This window comes from Strongylocentrotus purpuratus, unplaced genomic scaffold (genome assembly GCF_000002235.5).
Source record: "Strongylocentrotus purpuratus isolate Spur 01 unplaced genomic scaffold, Spur_5.0 spur5_scaffold_12, whole genome shotgun sequence".
NCBI classification, from domain to species: Eukaryota; Metazoa; Echinodermata; class Echinoidea; order Camarodonta; family Strongylocentrotidae; genus Strongylocentrotus; species Strongylocentrotus purpuratus.
The window spans coordinates 11,999,217-12,013,181 of NW_022145597.1; the positions used below are offsets into that span (position 1 = coordinate 11,999,217).

Sequence of the window (13,965 nt, forward strand, 5' to 3'; positions counted from 1 at the left end):
CAGAAAAAGAAATCAAGCTAAGAAGAGACAGAGAGACAGAGAGACAGAGAGACAGAGCGCGAGGAGAGAGACAGAGAGAAAGACAGAGACAGAGACAGAAAGAGAGGAGAGACAGAGAGACAGAGAGGGAAAAGGAAAAAGAAGAGGAAATGATCACTGTACACATTATACTGGATAAAAACTTACAAGCACGAAATAGTTTGGAAGCCACATACATGTTCTTAAAATGTAATGTTATCATATACGCCTGACAGGCAATGACATTCGAGGGAGAAATAGAAGATAGGAGCAAAGTAAAAGAACAGAAGGAGTGGGAAAGAGTGATCAAGAAAAGTAAAATCATAGAGTGTAATCTATTAAATGTGATAGAGCAGACAAGAAAAAACAAAAGATTCAATATAATCTAATCAGGAAATAAGATTCTTTACGGAGAGAGAACTTTACTGAACTTGATGTCATTGGACAATGTGTCCCATAGTCGAGGTAGTCTTCTGGAGGGGGAAACTAAAGGGATTGTTTTCCAGAAGAAAGATGTCGAAAAGAAAGATCCTCCAGTCGACGTGGATTGATGAGTAAGTTCTCTTGAAGGGATTTATAGTCACATAAGCCTGAAAGGCTCTTATAAGCAAATGCACATAACACGTAGTCCCTCCTAGAAGAGAGTGAAGACCAGTCGAGTGCCAGAAGTCTTTTATCGTACGGCATCTCACCACGCCTCTGCTTCAGCGCTAAGCGAGTCGCCGTACGCTGAATATTCCCGATTTGTTTAATTTGGGTTCGGGTCATCAGGTGCCAGGCCGGAATGCTATATTCAAGGAATGGCAAGATGAGAACTTTATGCAATGTGAATATGGCATTAGTAGAAGCACCGCGTGCAACTACTCGGATAAAACCAAATAGACGGTTGGTCCTAGAAACAACATAATCAATATGTGAGTTCCAAGACAAGTCTGAGCTAATTGTTATGCTTAAGTATTGAAAAGAAGGTACTGAAGATATGCATGTGTTGGGTCTGTTTCTTGCTGGTTATATGTATTATTTTGATCTTGCTTGGGTTGAAAGACATACCATTGCTGGCAGTCCACTGTATCAAGGTGTCCAAGTATTTTTGAAGTAGGATTTGGTTAGCAACAGAAGAGATTACACGGAATAACAAGAGATCATCTGCAAAGAAAACAATTTCAGATAAGAGAGAAATAGAAATATCATTAATAAAGAGGTTAAAGAGCTTGGGCCCCAGTACTCTCACTTGTGGAATCCCAGAGGGAACATGAATCCAAGGAGAAGAGAAGAGAGCAGACTGATAACGGTTAGAAAGTAAAGAGCGAATCCACCTTCACATGTTGCCCTGAATATTGAACTGAGAGGATAGTTTGGCAAGAAGGACATTGTAAGGCATTTTGTCGAATTCTTACGACATGTCCAGAAACACTGCGTCAATTCGTGGTGGGGACCGCCCTATGGAGCACATTCACAAGCTGAGTTATGCAGCTCGTCCTTCTGGTAAACTCATGCTGGTTTATGTTAAGGAGACGATATGAACCGACAGAATAATCAATTGCCTCCACGATAATTTTCTCAAGTACTCTGCACAACACAGATGTTAATGCAACTGGTCGGTAATGGCAATAGAGGACGTTTCACAAGTCTTAAACACAGGGGTAATATGGGCCCATTTCCAAAAAGACGGGACAGTTCCACTGTGAAGAGATGCATAGTACGATATTGAGAGACGGTGTGAAATGTCAAAAGCAATGTGACTGAGAACACTGGGTAGTAAGCCGTCTTGTCCTGGAGGTTTGTTCTTGGATAGGCCAAGAAGAGCAGAATAAATGTCAAAGGTAGAGACGGACAGGAGGAATAGTCAAAGAGCAAGTAGAAGGAGCATCATGAAGAGGTAAAGAAGGACCAAAAACAGATGAGAAAAAAGAGCTGAATGCATAACATGTGGTCCTACATGCTTCCGATTACGTACAAATGACCAGAGTTTACGCCTATTATTTTTACAAGCATAGGGAGAGTTTCCATAAACCCAGTAGGATTGTATAGATTATATCCTTACCTTATTTATAAAAGTTTTTAAAAGCAACCCAATCATCATTTTGTCCTTCTAGTGATTCTAAATAATGCATTTTCTGTACCATATATGGGCTTCTTTAGTTCAATTGAACTGAGATCCAGGGGGAACATTTGGATTTTTTTCAAAGTTCGAGGGATAGCGTCGTTAACAGCAGCATGAAATAAGTCGAGAAATAGTTCGTATCTTTCTTCAATGTTTGACGGATCTAGAAGTGAGTTCCAGGGTATAAGATGTAAAATACGTCGAAGATGATCAAAATCTGCCTATTTCAAATGACAAATGAAGGTAGAACTGAAGGCGTGGGGGCAGGCTTCAATAAACGAAAAACAACTTGAACAGCGACAGGGTTGGACTTGTGCCATGCAAGACATCATCGCGCGTGGTAAACACAAGATCAATGATATAGTTTGTATAGTTATTGTGTACCAACTGACTCATAAAGGTATTATGAGTTAAGCACAGATAAGTTCATTCGTGTTAAGGCTATTTATGCCAGAGTTATTAGTTCTAATGTCATAGAATATTTAATGAACTGGGGTTTCCTGCATTTCAATATACCATGCAGATATATAGGATATAGATTTTAGGCAGCAATATTTGGTGATACGATCAGAAATTTATCGGATATACATATTTTGTTCAAGTCAGCATACAGTGCATCCATTATCGTAGATGAGATCGGATTGTGCTATATATTTTTTGGTTTATAAGCAAGTGATTCATTATTGATTATGTTATCTATAAATTTGCAGAGTGAACACCATCATTATCATCGTTATCAAAGAATCAAGAACATAACAAGAAGTGTACGGACTGCAATACAACTCGCAGCAGAAACGCATCATCTTGATGTCACCATATATTTGATAAAACAAAAGCTGAGGTGAATATAAAGGGAGATATAATAACGGTTGGCCTGCATTACGCAATACTGATAAGAAAAATCATCCTGATGTCACAACTTATCTGATCAGTCAAAGAGCTGAAGTGAATTGTAGAATGGGTAACCGTTTGAGTTCATTAAACAGTGCTGCTAGTAACGGTTATCTTGATGTCACCAAAAAGCTGATCAGTCAAGGAGCTGACGTGAATAAGGGAGACGATGTCGGTTGCACTGCATTACACAATGCTTCTAAGAATTGTCACCTTGATGTCATCATATATCTGATCAGCCAAGGAGCTGAGGTGAACAGGGGAAAGGATAACGGCTGTAATGCATTACACAATGCTGCTAAGCATGGTCATCTTGATGCCGCCAAATATCTGATCAGCCAAGGAGCTGACGTGAATAAAGGAGATAATTACGGTTGGACTGCATTGCACGGTGCTGCTTCGAATGGTCATCTTGACGTCACCACACATCTGATCGGACAAAGAGCTGAAGTGAATAAGGGAAACAATAAGGGTTGGACTGCATTGCACAGTGCTGCTTCGAACGGTCATCTTGATGTCTCCAAATATCTTATCAGTCGAGGAGCTCAGGTGAATACGAAAGATGATGAGGGTTGGACCATATTGCACACTGCTGCTTCAAACGGTCATCTTGATGTCTCCAAATATCTCATCAGTCAAGGAGCTGAGGTGAATACGGGAGGTGATGAGGGTTGGACTGCATTGCACAGTACCGCTTCAAACAATCATCTTGATGTCACCACATATCTAATCAGTCAAGGAGCTGAGATGAATAAGGGAGATAATGACGGGTGGACTGCATTGCACAGTGCTGCTTCAAACGGTCATCTTGATGTCACCAAATATCTGATCAGTCAAGGAGCTGACATGAATGGGGGAAATAATGACGGGTGGACTGCATTGCACGGTGCTGCTTCAAACGGTCATCTTGATGTCACCAAATGTCTCATCAGTCAAGGAGCTGATGTGTTTAAGGGAGACAACGACGGTTGCACTGTATTCCATTGTGCTGCTAAGAATGGTCATCTTGATGTCATCAAATATCTGATCAGTCAAGGAGCTGACGTGATAAAGGGAGATAATGAGGGTTGGGCTACATTGCACACTGCTGCTTCAAACGGTCATCTTGATGTCACCAAATATCTCATTTGTCAAGGAGCTGAGATGAATACGGGAAATGATGACGGTTGGACTGCATTGCACGGTGCTGCTTTAAACGGTAATCTTGCTGTCACCAAATATCTTATTAGTCAAGGAGCTGATGTGAATAAGACAGATAATGGCGGTTGCACCGTATTTCATAGTGCTGTTTCGAATGGTCATCTCGATGTCGTCAAATATCTATTCAGTAAAGGCGCTGAAGTCAATAGGGGAAGCAATGACGGTTGGACTGCATTACACATTGCTACTTCAAAAGGTCATCTTAATGTCTCCAAATATCTCATCAGTCAAAGAGCTGAGGTGAATAAGAGAAGCAATAAGGGTTGGACTGCATTGCACATTGCTGCTTCGAACGGTCATCTTGATGTCACCAAATATCTCATCAGTCAAGGATCTGAGATGAATAAGGGAAATAATGACGGTTGGACTCCATTGCACAGTGCTACTTCGAACGGTCATCTTGATGTCACCAAATATCTGATCAGTCAAGGAGCTGAGCTGAATAAGGGAGATAATGAGGGTTGCACTTTCTTACACAATGCTGCTTCGAACGGTCATCTTGATGTCACCAAAGTTCTGATCAGTCAAGGCGCTGAGGTGAATAGGGTAAATTATAACGGTTGGATTGCATTGCACAGCGCTGCTAAGAATGGTCATCTTGATGTCATCAAACATCTTATCAGTCAAGGGGCTGAAGTGGATAGGGGAAAAGCTAGCGGTTGGACTGCATTGCACTGTGCCGCTAAGCATGGTCATGTTGATGTCACCAAATATCTGATCAGTCAAGGAGCTGAGATTAATAAGGAGGATAATAAGGGTTGCACTTTATTACACAGTGCTGCTTCGAACGGTCATCTTGATGTCACCAAATATCTTATCAGTCAGGGAGCTGAAGTCAATGGGGGAAATTATAACGGTTTGACTGCATTGCACAGCGCTGCTAAGAATGGTCATCTTGATGTCACCGAATATCTTATCAATCAAGGAGCTGAAGTGAATAGGGGAAGCGATGATGGTTGGGCTGTATTACACAGTGCTGCTACGAACGGTCATATTGATGTCACAAAATATCTCATCAGTCAAGGAGCTGAAGTGAATAGGGGAAAGGATAACGGTTGGACTGCATTGCACAGTGCTGTTTGGAACGGTTATCTTGATGTCACCAAATACCTCGTCAGTCAAGGAGCTGAGGTAACTAAGGGAGATAATGAGGGTTGGACATCATTGCACAGTGCTGCTTTGAACGGTTATCTTGATATCACCAAATATCTGATCAGTCAGGGAGCTGAGGTAAATAGGGGAAATAATGACGGTTGGGCAGCACTACACAGTTCTGCTAATATAGGTCATCTTGATGTCACCAGATATCTCATCAGTCAAGGGGCTGATGTGAACAGGGGAAAGGATGACGGTCGGAATGCATTACACATTGCTGCCCAGCACGGTCTTCTTGATGTCACCAAATATCTGATCAGTCAAGGAGCTGACGTGACAAAGAACGATAAGGATGGTAGGACACCTTTACACTATGCCGTTCAGAAAGGTTACCTTGAAGTTGTTGAAGTCCTTTTGGCAGGAGGAGCACGTTTTGACAAAGGGGACATTCATGGACAGACACCTCTACAACTGTGTTTAATCCTTGGGTACCAAAGTATCGCTGATCTATTCATCGACCGTTTGAATTCCAAGGTAAATATTTTAACCCCATGCTTTATGTCAAATGTATCTATCTCGATTTTACACCATACAATTCATACATGTCAAATAACAAGTTATAACATTTATTTTAGTTGGTATAAGGCTTAGGTCACCTATCGTCATGTATTGAGACTTGACTAGCTCCAGCTTTACTTCCCATATCCCACCACTTTTATATTGTTAAGCAAGTTGGACCTCAGTCATATTGCATACACTTTCTTTTAAGTTACATGGTTGGTTGAAAGGTACTCATATCATTGCATTTAATTTGATCACAAGTCAGTACTTTTCATCACAGAAATGGGGGTTTCATAGCAACTGTTTTTCAATTACTAATTAGTTTTGATGCTGTGTATTTTCTTTTATTCAGCTCGATGAGACCAAATTTACGTATATCTATCATGCTACGCAACACGGACATACCTCTACAATTGAGAAGTTAGTCTCTAAGGGAGGTGACCTCAATGTCCAGTCAAGTGATGGCCAGACGTGTCTCCATAAAGCCATTAAACTCTGCTATGAGAGCAGGAAAATTGTGCAAAAAACTGATACACTTAGAAAGGTGAGTCATATCCAGTAACGCCAATGAGACAGACACCCAAATGATCACAGTCTGAGTAACAAATAACATTTCCTATAACCTCCAAATATATATATAATTTTTAATTTACATTAAAACGTTAAGGCGGTGTGAATGAAATACAATGCTTCTAAATTGAGAAACGGATACCCATGATTTTACCAAGAATATGTGTGTATGTGTGAGAGTTTTTTTTTTTTTTTTTTTTTTTTTTTTTTTTTGGGGGGGGGGGGTTTACATAGAACGTCAATAGGGACTTACACTACTGTGAATCTAAGAGGCAGCATACAATTATGTTTGTGATGAAAATCCAACTTGACTATTGATGGACGACACTGGTCTAAGAAAAACGGTATACATGTATGTTTGTACTTTTCAGATCTCTGATGAGTATTACAAGGGCGACCTATCACCTGAGAAGGCCTTGGTGTTTTATCTCCTGGATAATGGAGCCAAGTCAGATGTGAAGGATGAGACGGGACACCTACCAATCCATTACGCCAAGGACGAAGTGGTCAAACAGATGATTTTGTCCAGGTGACTCTATAAAGTCTAAAAGTTGTAAGGCAATTGTTAGGCAAATATTATCAAAACGAAAATTAAATAATGCATGCTTCTATCTTGATCTTTTGAGATTTGGTAACTGAATGACACATTTTAATAGAAAGTCTATGATCTTAATTGTAAATCTTAAAGTTTGATTACACATTACATGTATTTGAAGAAGAAAAAAATAAGTTGGTAAACCTGTCTATTGTAACTATTAATTTGTTTGGGACTACTAAGTTAAACCTACTGCAGTGGGTCGACTACTAAGTCTCATCTTTGTTTTCTTTTTCATGAGATAGACAGTTTATATATTTTTGTTAAACAAATTCGTTTATAACATATTATATCTATCTGTTGTTGTTTAATGTTTGGATAATGTGTGAATGGTATTTTAAGGCATTACCAGTTGCAAAATATCTGTTATATTCTTCTTTACATACCTAATGCGATGATTAGAGTCTCAGTTTTGTTATAACTGGTCCTCATAAGTGTCTGACGCTCAATAGTTGTTCAATTTCCTGTCCATGTCATTTATTTCATTTTTTATAAGTGCAAACTTGAACGTGTTTTCACATTGTATAACAAATATTTTATCTTAAAATGATTCATTTCAGATTACCTTCTGTAGAGGAAATCCAGTCTTATCGAGGTAAGAAATCCTTCAAACACAAACGGCCTTTTTCAGTGTAAAATTCTCAACAAGTACTTCTATCTTTTTCTCATCCATTAAGTTACAGATTAAAGTCTATCGATGATTATATTTAGTTTTCCTTCTCGAAAAAATAAGGAAGTTTGATAATCCTCGACTCGTATTGTAGACCCATCTTATAAAGAATAATACACACTTTTAGCTCGTGCATTAGTAATATGCACTGCACTTGGTTAAGTCACAATGAAACGGACGATTAACTCGACAAGACAGTCTCGTTAATTCTCCTAATGTGACTTAACCTGCGTGCATATTCACTAATGCACTCGCAAACAAGTACTATTTGTATATTTTGAGTGTGAACAATACTGAGAGGAAAACTATATTTATATATTGGTATTTAACTCCATGACTATCCCAATCTGCTGATCCATTTACTTAGTAGTTTATGTAATGTTTTGATTATATTGTCATTGACTATGGTTGAAATAAACAACAGATGAGCCATCAGCACCTGTCATGGCCTCTCTTCAAGTCGAAAGGAATGCCTGTCAGGAAATCAAACTAGAAGACCATGGCGTATCACTGTTTGTTCCTCCGAAGGCTGTTCATCAGAATGACTCGAGCAATATCACCATAACCCTCTTAAGAGACCCTCTCAATGTTGACATCCGAGATGATGAATCAATAGCCTGTTTTGGGATCAGATGTGACCCTCCGACCATGATGTTTCACCAACCTGTTAAGATCATTATACCGCACTCTTCCTTGGTCGTCAACTCTGATCTAGTGAAGCCAGACATCGTTTCCCGTGCATGGGATTCAGTCAAAGGTAACTTTATTAGGTCGATCACATTCAGAAAAGTAACAATTTTTAATGCTAGGATAAATGGAAATTGATAAACCGAGATCGACTTTAAGCGTACCAAGCCAACCATGTTGTATTTGTAGAGCAAGCGGAACGAGCGGCCATCTAAAGTGGCCACCGGTGCTATACAAGAAGCCTTCATCGTCATCATCATGTTAAAACCATTGAAAAATTGTATTCAAAATCTATTATATTCTTGTCCCTCTTCGCTAGTTGTACAAACCACCATCGGGTGTATTGATAGAGACGATTGGCCTTGACTTCCAACGCTTTCAAAGTGATCTCGTGGGTTAGTAGTTGAAGCTCTAATCTCGTTATCATCACAATGCCAAAATGTCGTTAGAAACAATTTGCAACTAACATGTATCCTTGGAAATAGTCAAAAGAGAGGAAGGGGTAAAAAGGGAGTTGAGGATTTAAATAAATTAAATTTTCGTAGAGTTGTTTTGGTCAAGTGGATACGTCGCCGGACTGTCGATCGCAAGCTCCGCGGTTCGAGTCATTTCGCGGCACTAATTTCCTTCGGCAAGACATTGATCTACATTTGCCACTCTCCACCAAGGTGTTAATGGGTACCCGGTAGGATGCGAAGGCCAATGTAGTATGCTTAGCAATTTGAGCCTAGTAGCTCTTGCTGAAATGCTCCCAAGGGAGTGGAGAAAGTGCATACATTGTGTTCGGGCAAGCCAGAATCCGATGACCAGGGAAATAATGTAAAGCGCATAGAAACTCGAAAATCGCCGATGTATCAAGCGCTATTTAAGCAGAATATAATTATTTAAAATCATTGAATATGGCTTATTAAATATGGCTTATTAAATTAAAAACTACTTAAATTGATTATTCTTTACAAGGACACCCACTAGTAATATAAATATTCGATAACAGTTTATATCGGAGGTGTAACAGTGAATAGAACAAACGTATTTTGTTTTGTTACCCACTAACACCAGATCTACCAATAACATCAAGAAAGAGATCCTCCAGCACGCCAGACGTACCACCATACTGCAGGGTGTACAAGAGACATCTTGAGCTGTACATTGATCACTGTGCTGAATGGTGGGTTCTAATTCCTTTCGAACAACAGGTGATCCGACACCAATATGTGTGTACCCCCTACATCCCAGACAGGATAGAGAGGGGACAAACGTTTGAGGTTCATCTCCAGATGCATGCGGACCTTCCTGGGATCGAAAAGGTTAGTGAAAAGCCCCTGAGTAAATTTGTAACCAATTTCCAGATTGTATTACTAACAATTACTCCGAGACATTTCACAAGTTTATTTTGGCTTCTTCAGGCAGTCCGATTCCAGTTTTATGGGAAGCCTATCCTAATGCTTCTTGATGAATTACAATATTCATGAAACAATAAAGAAATCATAGTAATTGTAATTTTCTTCAAATGAGATGAACAATTTGGAAGAAATGTTGCAAAGTAGAAACTTAATGTTTCCATGCCTTGAAATATAAGTTTTGATAATTTTGACCTCAATAAACTAGTCAATGATTTGCCATGGTTTTCAAAAGCTACATAAAGCCATTCACATAGAAATTAATTCATCGTTATCGTTGCAGAGGAGAAAATAACTTGTGTATAGCTTCCAAGGTATGATTCTAGGGAATTTTAATTAGTAGACAACCAATTTCCTCAATATCAATGCGCCACACAGGATACCTTGTTGTCATATCAACTACATACATCTTCACGCAATAGGTAGAATATAATAATTTTCCCAAACACTAGGGATCTTAAACGAACCCTTGTGTCACTTTGAACCCTTTAGTATTGGTTAAAGAAAATTAATTGATACTAGAAGAACCTTCACACTTTCCGTGGAGTATGGATCTTTTAAGAACCGTGATTGCTCACTACCAAGAATCACTGTAAAAACTATTATTTTTTTCTGTTGAGGTTGAAACATTTTCTTTGCTGAAAGGAAAATATGTTTTTGCATTAATGAGAGTCGACGGTGCTTCATCTCTTCCTTTGAAATAGAATATACAAGTTGAGAAGAAGCAGCAGTCGTACCGTAAGAACCATCGCTCCGTTCCCTTCAGTGTTGAATCTAAGTCTGGTGATGTGACCGTGACGTGTCATCGTGAAGGCCTCCAAGTTGAAAGCACGGTGATCAAAATTTAAAACCATTTATATGATGTTTAAGTTTTTATATATACTAATCTATAGCCAACATATAATCTTTTAGTTTTCATAGCAAATGCTCTATAATGATCAAATTCTTCTCTGTTTTCATAAAAAAGTTATCCACGTTCGATAAAAAAATGCCAGAGGTAAAACATATCAGAGGTAACCATTTCATATTTGAACAAGAGAGAGAAAGACATCTATCATTCTTACCTCTAGCATTATTTCTTTATGCATATACCTGTTCGTTTACCTCTTTCATTTTTCCCTTTGGAATTGTTACCCTGGGACTGTGCTTTGTTCTTTGTCAATCTGACATTTTTACATCTTTGTTCACTGATATCTTTACCTTTGACATCTCACATTTTTACATGTGACATTTTTACCGGGCACTCTAACTTAATTCCATGTTTGATGAAGTTATCCGACATGAACATCACCCTATAATTGATGCTTAAGGTTTGATGGATATACATTTGACAACTAGGAGGAGGAAGGGGGCATTTATATATGACCTATAATATGAATTAAATGTTTTTCATATGCACTCTTCTGATCTAGGGAGTGTTTCACAAAGATCCTAAGTAGAACTTAACACTAAGTTGGACTTAAAAAGTATGGACAGCCATTGGGGCCTTAAAATGAAATATATGCAAAAGCAAAAATTGGAGTATTTTAGACTTTTCATCAATTCCACATCAAGAACATGAAATCTCCCATGATAATAGAAAATATAAATGATTTGAATCAACATTTTATGCCTTCTAAAAAAAAAATACAAAATGTTTTCAAGGATGCTAATGGCTTCCCATAAATTTTAAGTCCAACTTAAAGATAAGTTCAACTTAGGATCTTTGTGAAACACCCCCCAGGGGAATACATCCATGTTAAACACGATCGCAAAACAAGCAAACCGTTTAAAGCAATTTTAATAGCCTTGTACGTCATCTATTGAAATGTGCGAATATTACAATGATATAAATGAACATAATTTACATTGGATATACCGTAATGTATTGAAATTAACTTTGAGCTGATTTATCTAAAAAAAAGATGTGATCTTGTTGGTAACAACAGATACTATAACACATTAACACGTCTCAATGTTGTTTTAATTTTCCTTATAGTAGCATAGTTTTAATGTAATATTGTTATTTGTTTTCTATTTAACAACACAGGTTCTCTCTCTAAAGGATGTTTATGGCAAAATGAGCCACAACATAACGCTGTCCGTGACTCCTATTGAGGACGATGTAGAATTCACAGAGATTACCATTACGATTACACAGGCTGGAAGGCTAGGGGTTTCTAGATCCATTGCTTGTATCATAAGATACACAGGTATGTGTAGTCTCTGTTTGTTATATGTTTGTGCACTTAATAACAAATTGCTAGTCACTGTGAGTTCGTGGTAAAAACTCTAAAGTATGATGAAATAAAGAACGTGAACTTTTTTGAGAATTTCACAAGAAACTATTAACTAAAGCCTAGAGATCATTGCATTTGAGTGTTGCATATCAATACACAATGAAAAATTGAGATTATACGAAAAATGAATCCAAATTACAGTTCAGAATAATATTTACTTTTATTTAATTGGATTTTTTCGCCGACAGTTCGTCATAGAATTCGAAATGTGGGTATATTTATTTTCGCGTTCTTGTAATCTTCATTATCAATAAACTCTTGTACAAGCAATCTTCCGTAATTTTAATCATGACACAAAAGATTCAGCAAACTGTTTGAAAAGAGACAATAGTAATACAAAAAATAGAAGTCAATTTTGTATTTTCTCTTTAATTTGCCTTCAATTTTTGTTATAGATGGACAGGGGTACCGATTTCCTTTTGAGCCCCCGTCATTTTTGCGGTAAGTTTCAAATAATAAGTCATTGATAATAATGCCGTTTTAAAAAAGCTGCATTTATATCAGCTTCGTCGGAATGAAACTTTATACTCTCTATAACTTGTGGGTTAGGTCAAACCAATACATTATTTATTTTTCATTTCAGGACTTAAAACAAAATAATTATAAATGCAAACAGATCACGTGAAAGAAATGAAAAGGGGTATTTTCCCCATCTCATTTTATTTACGTTGCAAATGTGTTTTAAAAATTGATTCAGCAAAAAATTCTCCGATACTAGGCTCTAATTTGTCAAAGATATCTTTAGGGCCGAGCAGGGTATCGAAATTGTTATTACCCAGGAATGAAATTTCTCGAAAACAATTGCACCGTGTTCAATATGTTTCAATACGTGAATGCCCAACTTCAAATCAAGACAAAAAATTCAAGTATGATGTATAGGGGCAAGCATAAGGATTTTTACAATTTTTCATTAGCGTCAGGCTGTTGTTTAAACCAATAAACCATCGTTTAAAAGTAAAAGGTTAACAAAGCCATCGATGTACTAAAACACCTTCACCTTGTCTTGCAGGGCAGTGGAAGAAGTCTTGAAAAGTGATCTGCCGGACATTGATGTCCTTACAATAGCCCAAACAATGACAGTAGACCAGTTCTATGATTTAGGCGTAGCTCTTGGTTTCACCATACAAGAACTGGATGTCATAGAATACAGGAGGTTCCATGACAGAGAGCAGGCCATCTATGACATGCTGGTGACATGGAGAGAGAGACAGTCGTCTGGCCAAGCAGCAAAGGACATATTTCTCTCACTCATAGATTCACCAGTAGAAGAAATGGCCATCTCAGGTTTGACTTTCGAAAAAAAAGTGTCTCTTTGTCTTTATATTAGTTAATGTCCATTTTGAGGAAAATACTAGCCTGTAAAACACTGGAAATATCAAGTGAAAGACAATTTCTCTGTTTTTTGAAATCCTACCAACATCAAACCCAAATCATTAAAAGATTAGGCTTCGACTTTTCTGATAACCTAGAGATTAGTATATACTAGTAATTAGAGTTGTTTTTCAAGCAATTTAGAGGGATAAAGTTCAATAATCAGGATCACTTTCGAAAATAAATATAGTTTCTTGGCATATTAGCACCACTTTCAACTATTAGTTCAGTTATGTTCGCCGCTAAAAGTTAGCTTTGAGGATAGATTTAGGAATAAGGTCCACTGAACCTAATTCGAGACACGCATGGAGCATAATTCAATTACTGCCAAGGGGGTAAATTAGAGTTGGAGAGCTATTAATAATGCGAATGACCAAAGGCGTGTAATGTAGGGAGAAATAGGTATTTGAGTTACGCCAAGATATTGCAACATATTAAACCTGTCTCTTATATAACAAATAGGGGTGGGTAGTCAACATAATACTTGTATTCCCACATCGGAAGAAGGGATTGAGGGTGAAAGA

General features: G+C 37.9%; 2 protein-coding genes across 2 annotated transcripts; both read left to right on the plus strand.

Annotated features, from left to right (window-relative positions):
• The first annotated feature begins 3,079 nt into the window (after positions 1-3,079).
• LOC105440954 (serine/threonine-protein phosphatase 6 regulatory ankyrin repeat subunit B-like) lies at positions 3,080-10,639 on the plus strand. Its single transcript, XM_030981370.1, has 7 exons — positions 3,080-5,875; positions 6,222-6,413; positions 6,811-6,968; positions 7,595-7,629; positions 8,129-8,461; positions 9,451-9,698; positions 10,496-10,639. The coding sequence occupies exons 1-7, from the start codon at positions 3,080-3,082 to the stop codon at positions 10,637-10,639; spliced, it is 3,906 nt and encodes a 1,301-aa protein (XP_030837230.1).
• A 1,190-nt stretch (positions 10,640-11,829) lies between these two features.
• Positions 11,830-13,489, plus strand: LOC115922857. Its single transcript, XM_030982596.1, has 3 exons — positions 11,830-11,983; positions 12,466-12,511; positions 13,080-13,489. The coding sequence occupies exons 1-3, from the start codon at positions 11,851-11,853 to the stop codon at positions 13,399-13,401; spliced, it is 501 nt and encodes a 166-aa protein (XP_030838456.1). The 5' UTR covers positions 11,830-11,850; the 3' UTR covers positions 13,402-13,489.
• The last annotated feature ends 476 nt before the right edge of the window (positions 13,490-13,965 follow it).

Excerpts from the sequence above, each read along its gene's own strand:
- LOC105440954 (XM_030981370.1), top strand. The coding sequence starts at position 3,080 with ATGGGTAACCGTTTGAGTTCATTAAACAGTGCTGCTAGTAACGGTTAT. Across the intron at positions 7,630-8,128 it reads GGAAATCCAGTCTTATCGAG|ATGAGCCATCAGCACCTGTC; the intron begins GTAAGAAATCCT and ends AATAAACAACAG. Across the intron at positions 9,699-10,495 it reads ACCTTCCTGGGATCGAAAAG|AATATACAAGTTGAGAAGAA; the intron begins GTTAGTGAAAAG and ends CCTTTGAAATAG.
- LOC115922857 (XM_030982596.1), top strand. The coding sequence starts at position 11,851 with ATGAGCCACAACATAACGCTGTCCGTGACTCCTATTGAGGACGATGTA. Across the intron at positions 11,984-12,465 it reads TTGTATCATAAGATACACAG|ATGGACAGGGGTACCGATTT; the intron begins GTATGTGTAGTC and ends TTTTTGTTATAG. Across the intron at positions 12,512-13,079 it reads GAGCCCCCGTCATTTTTGCG|GGCAGTGGAAGAAGTCTTGA; the intron begins GTAAGTTTCAAA and ends CTTGTCTTGCAG.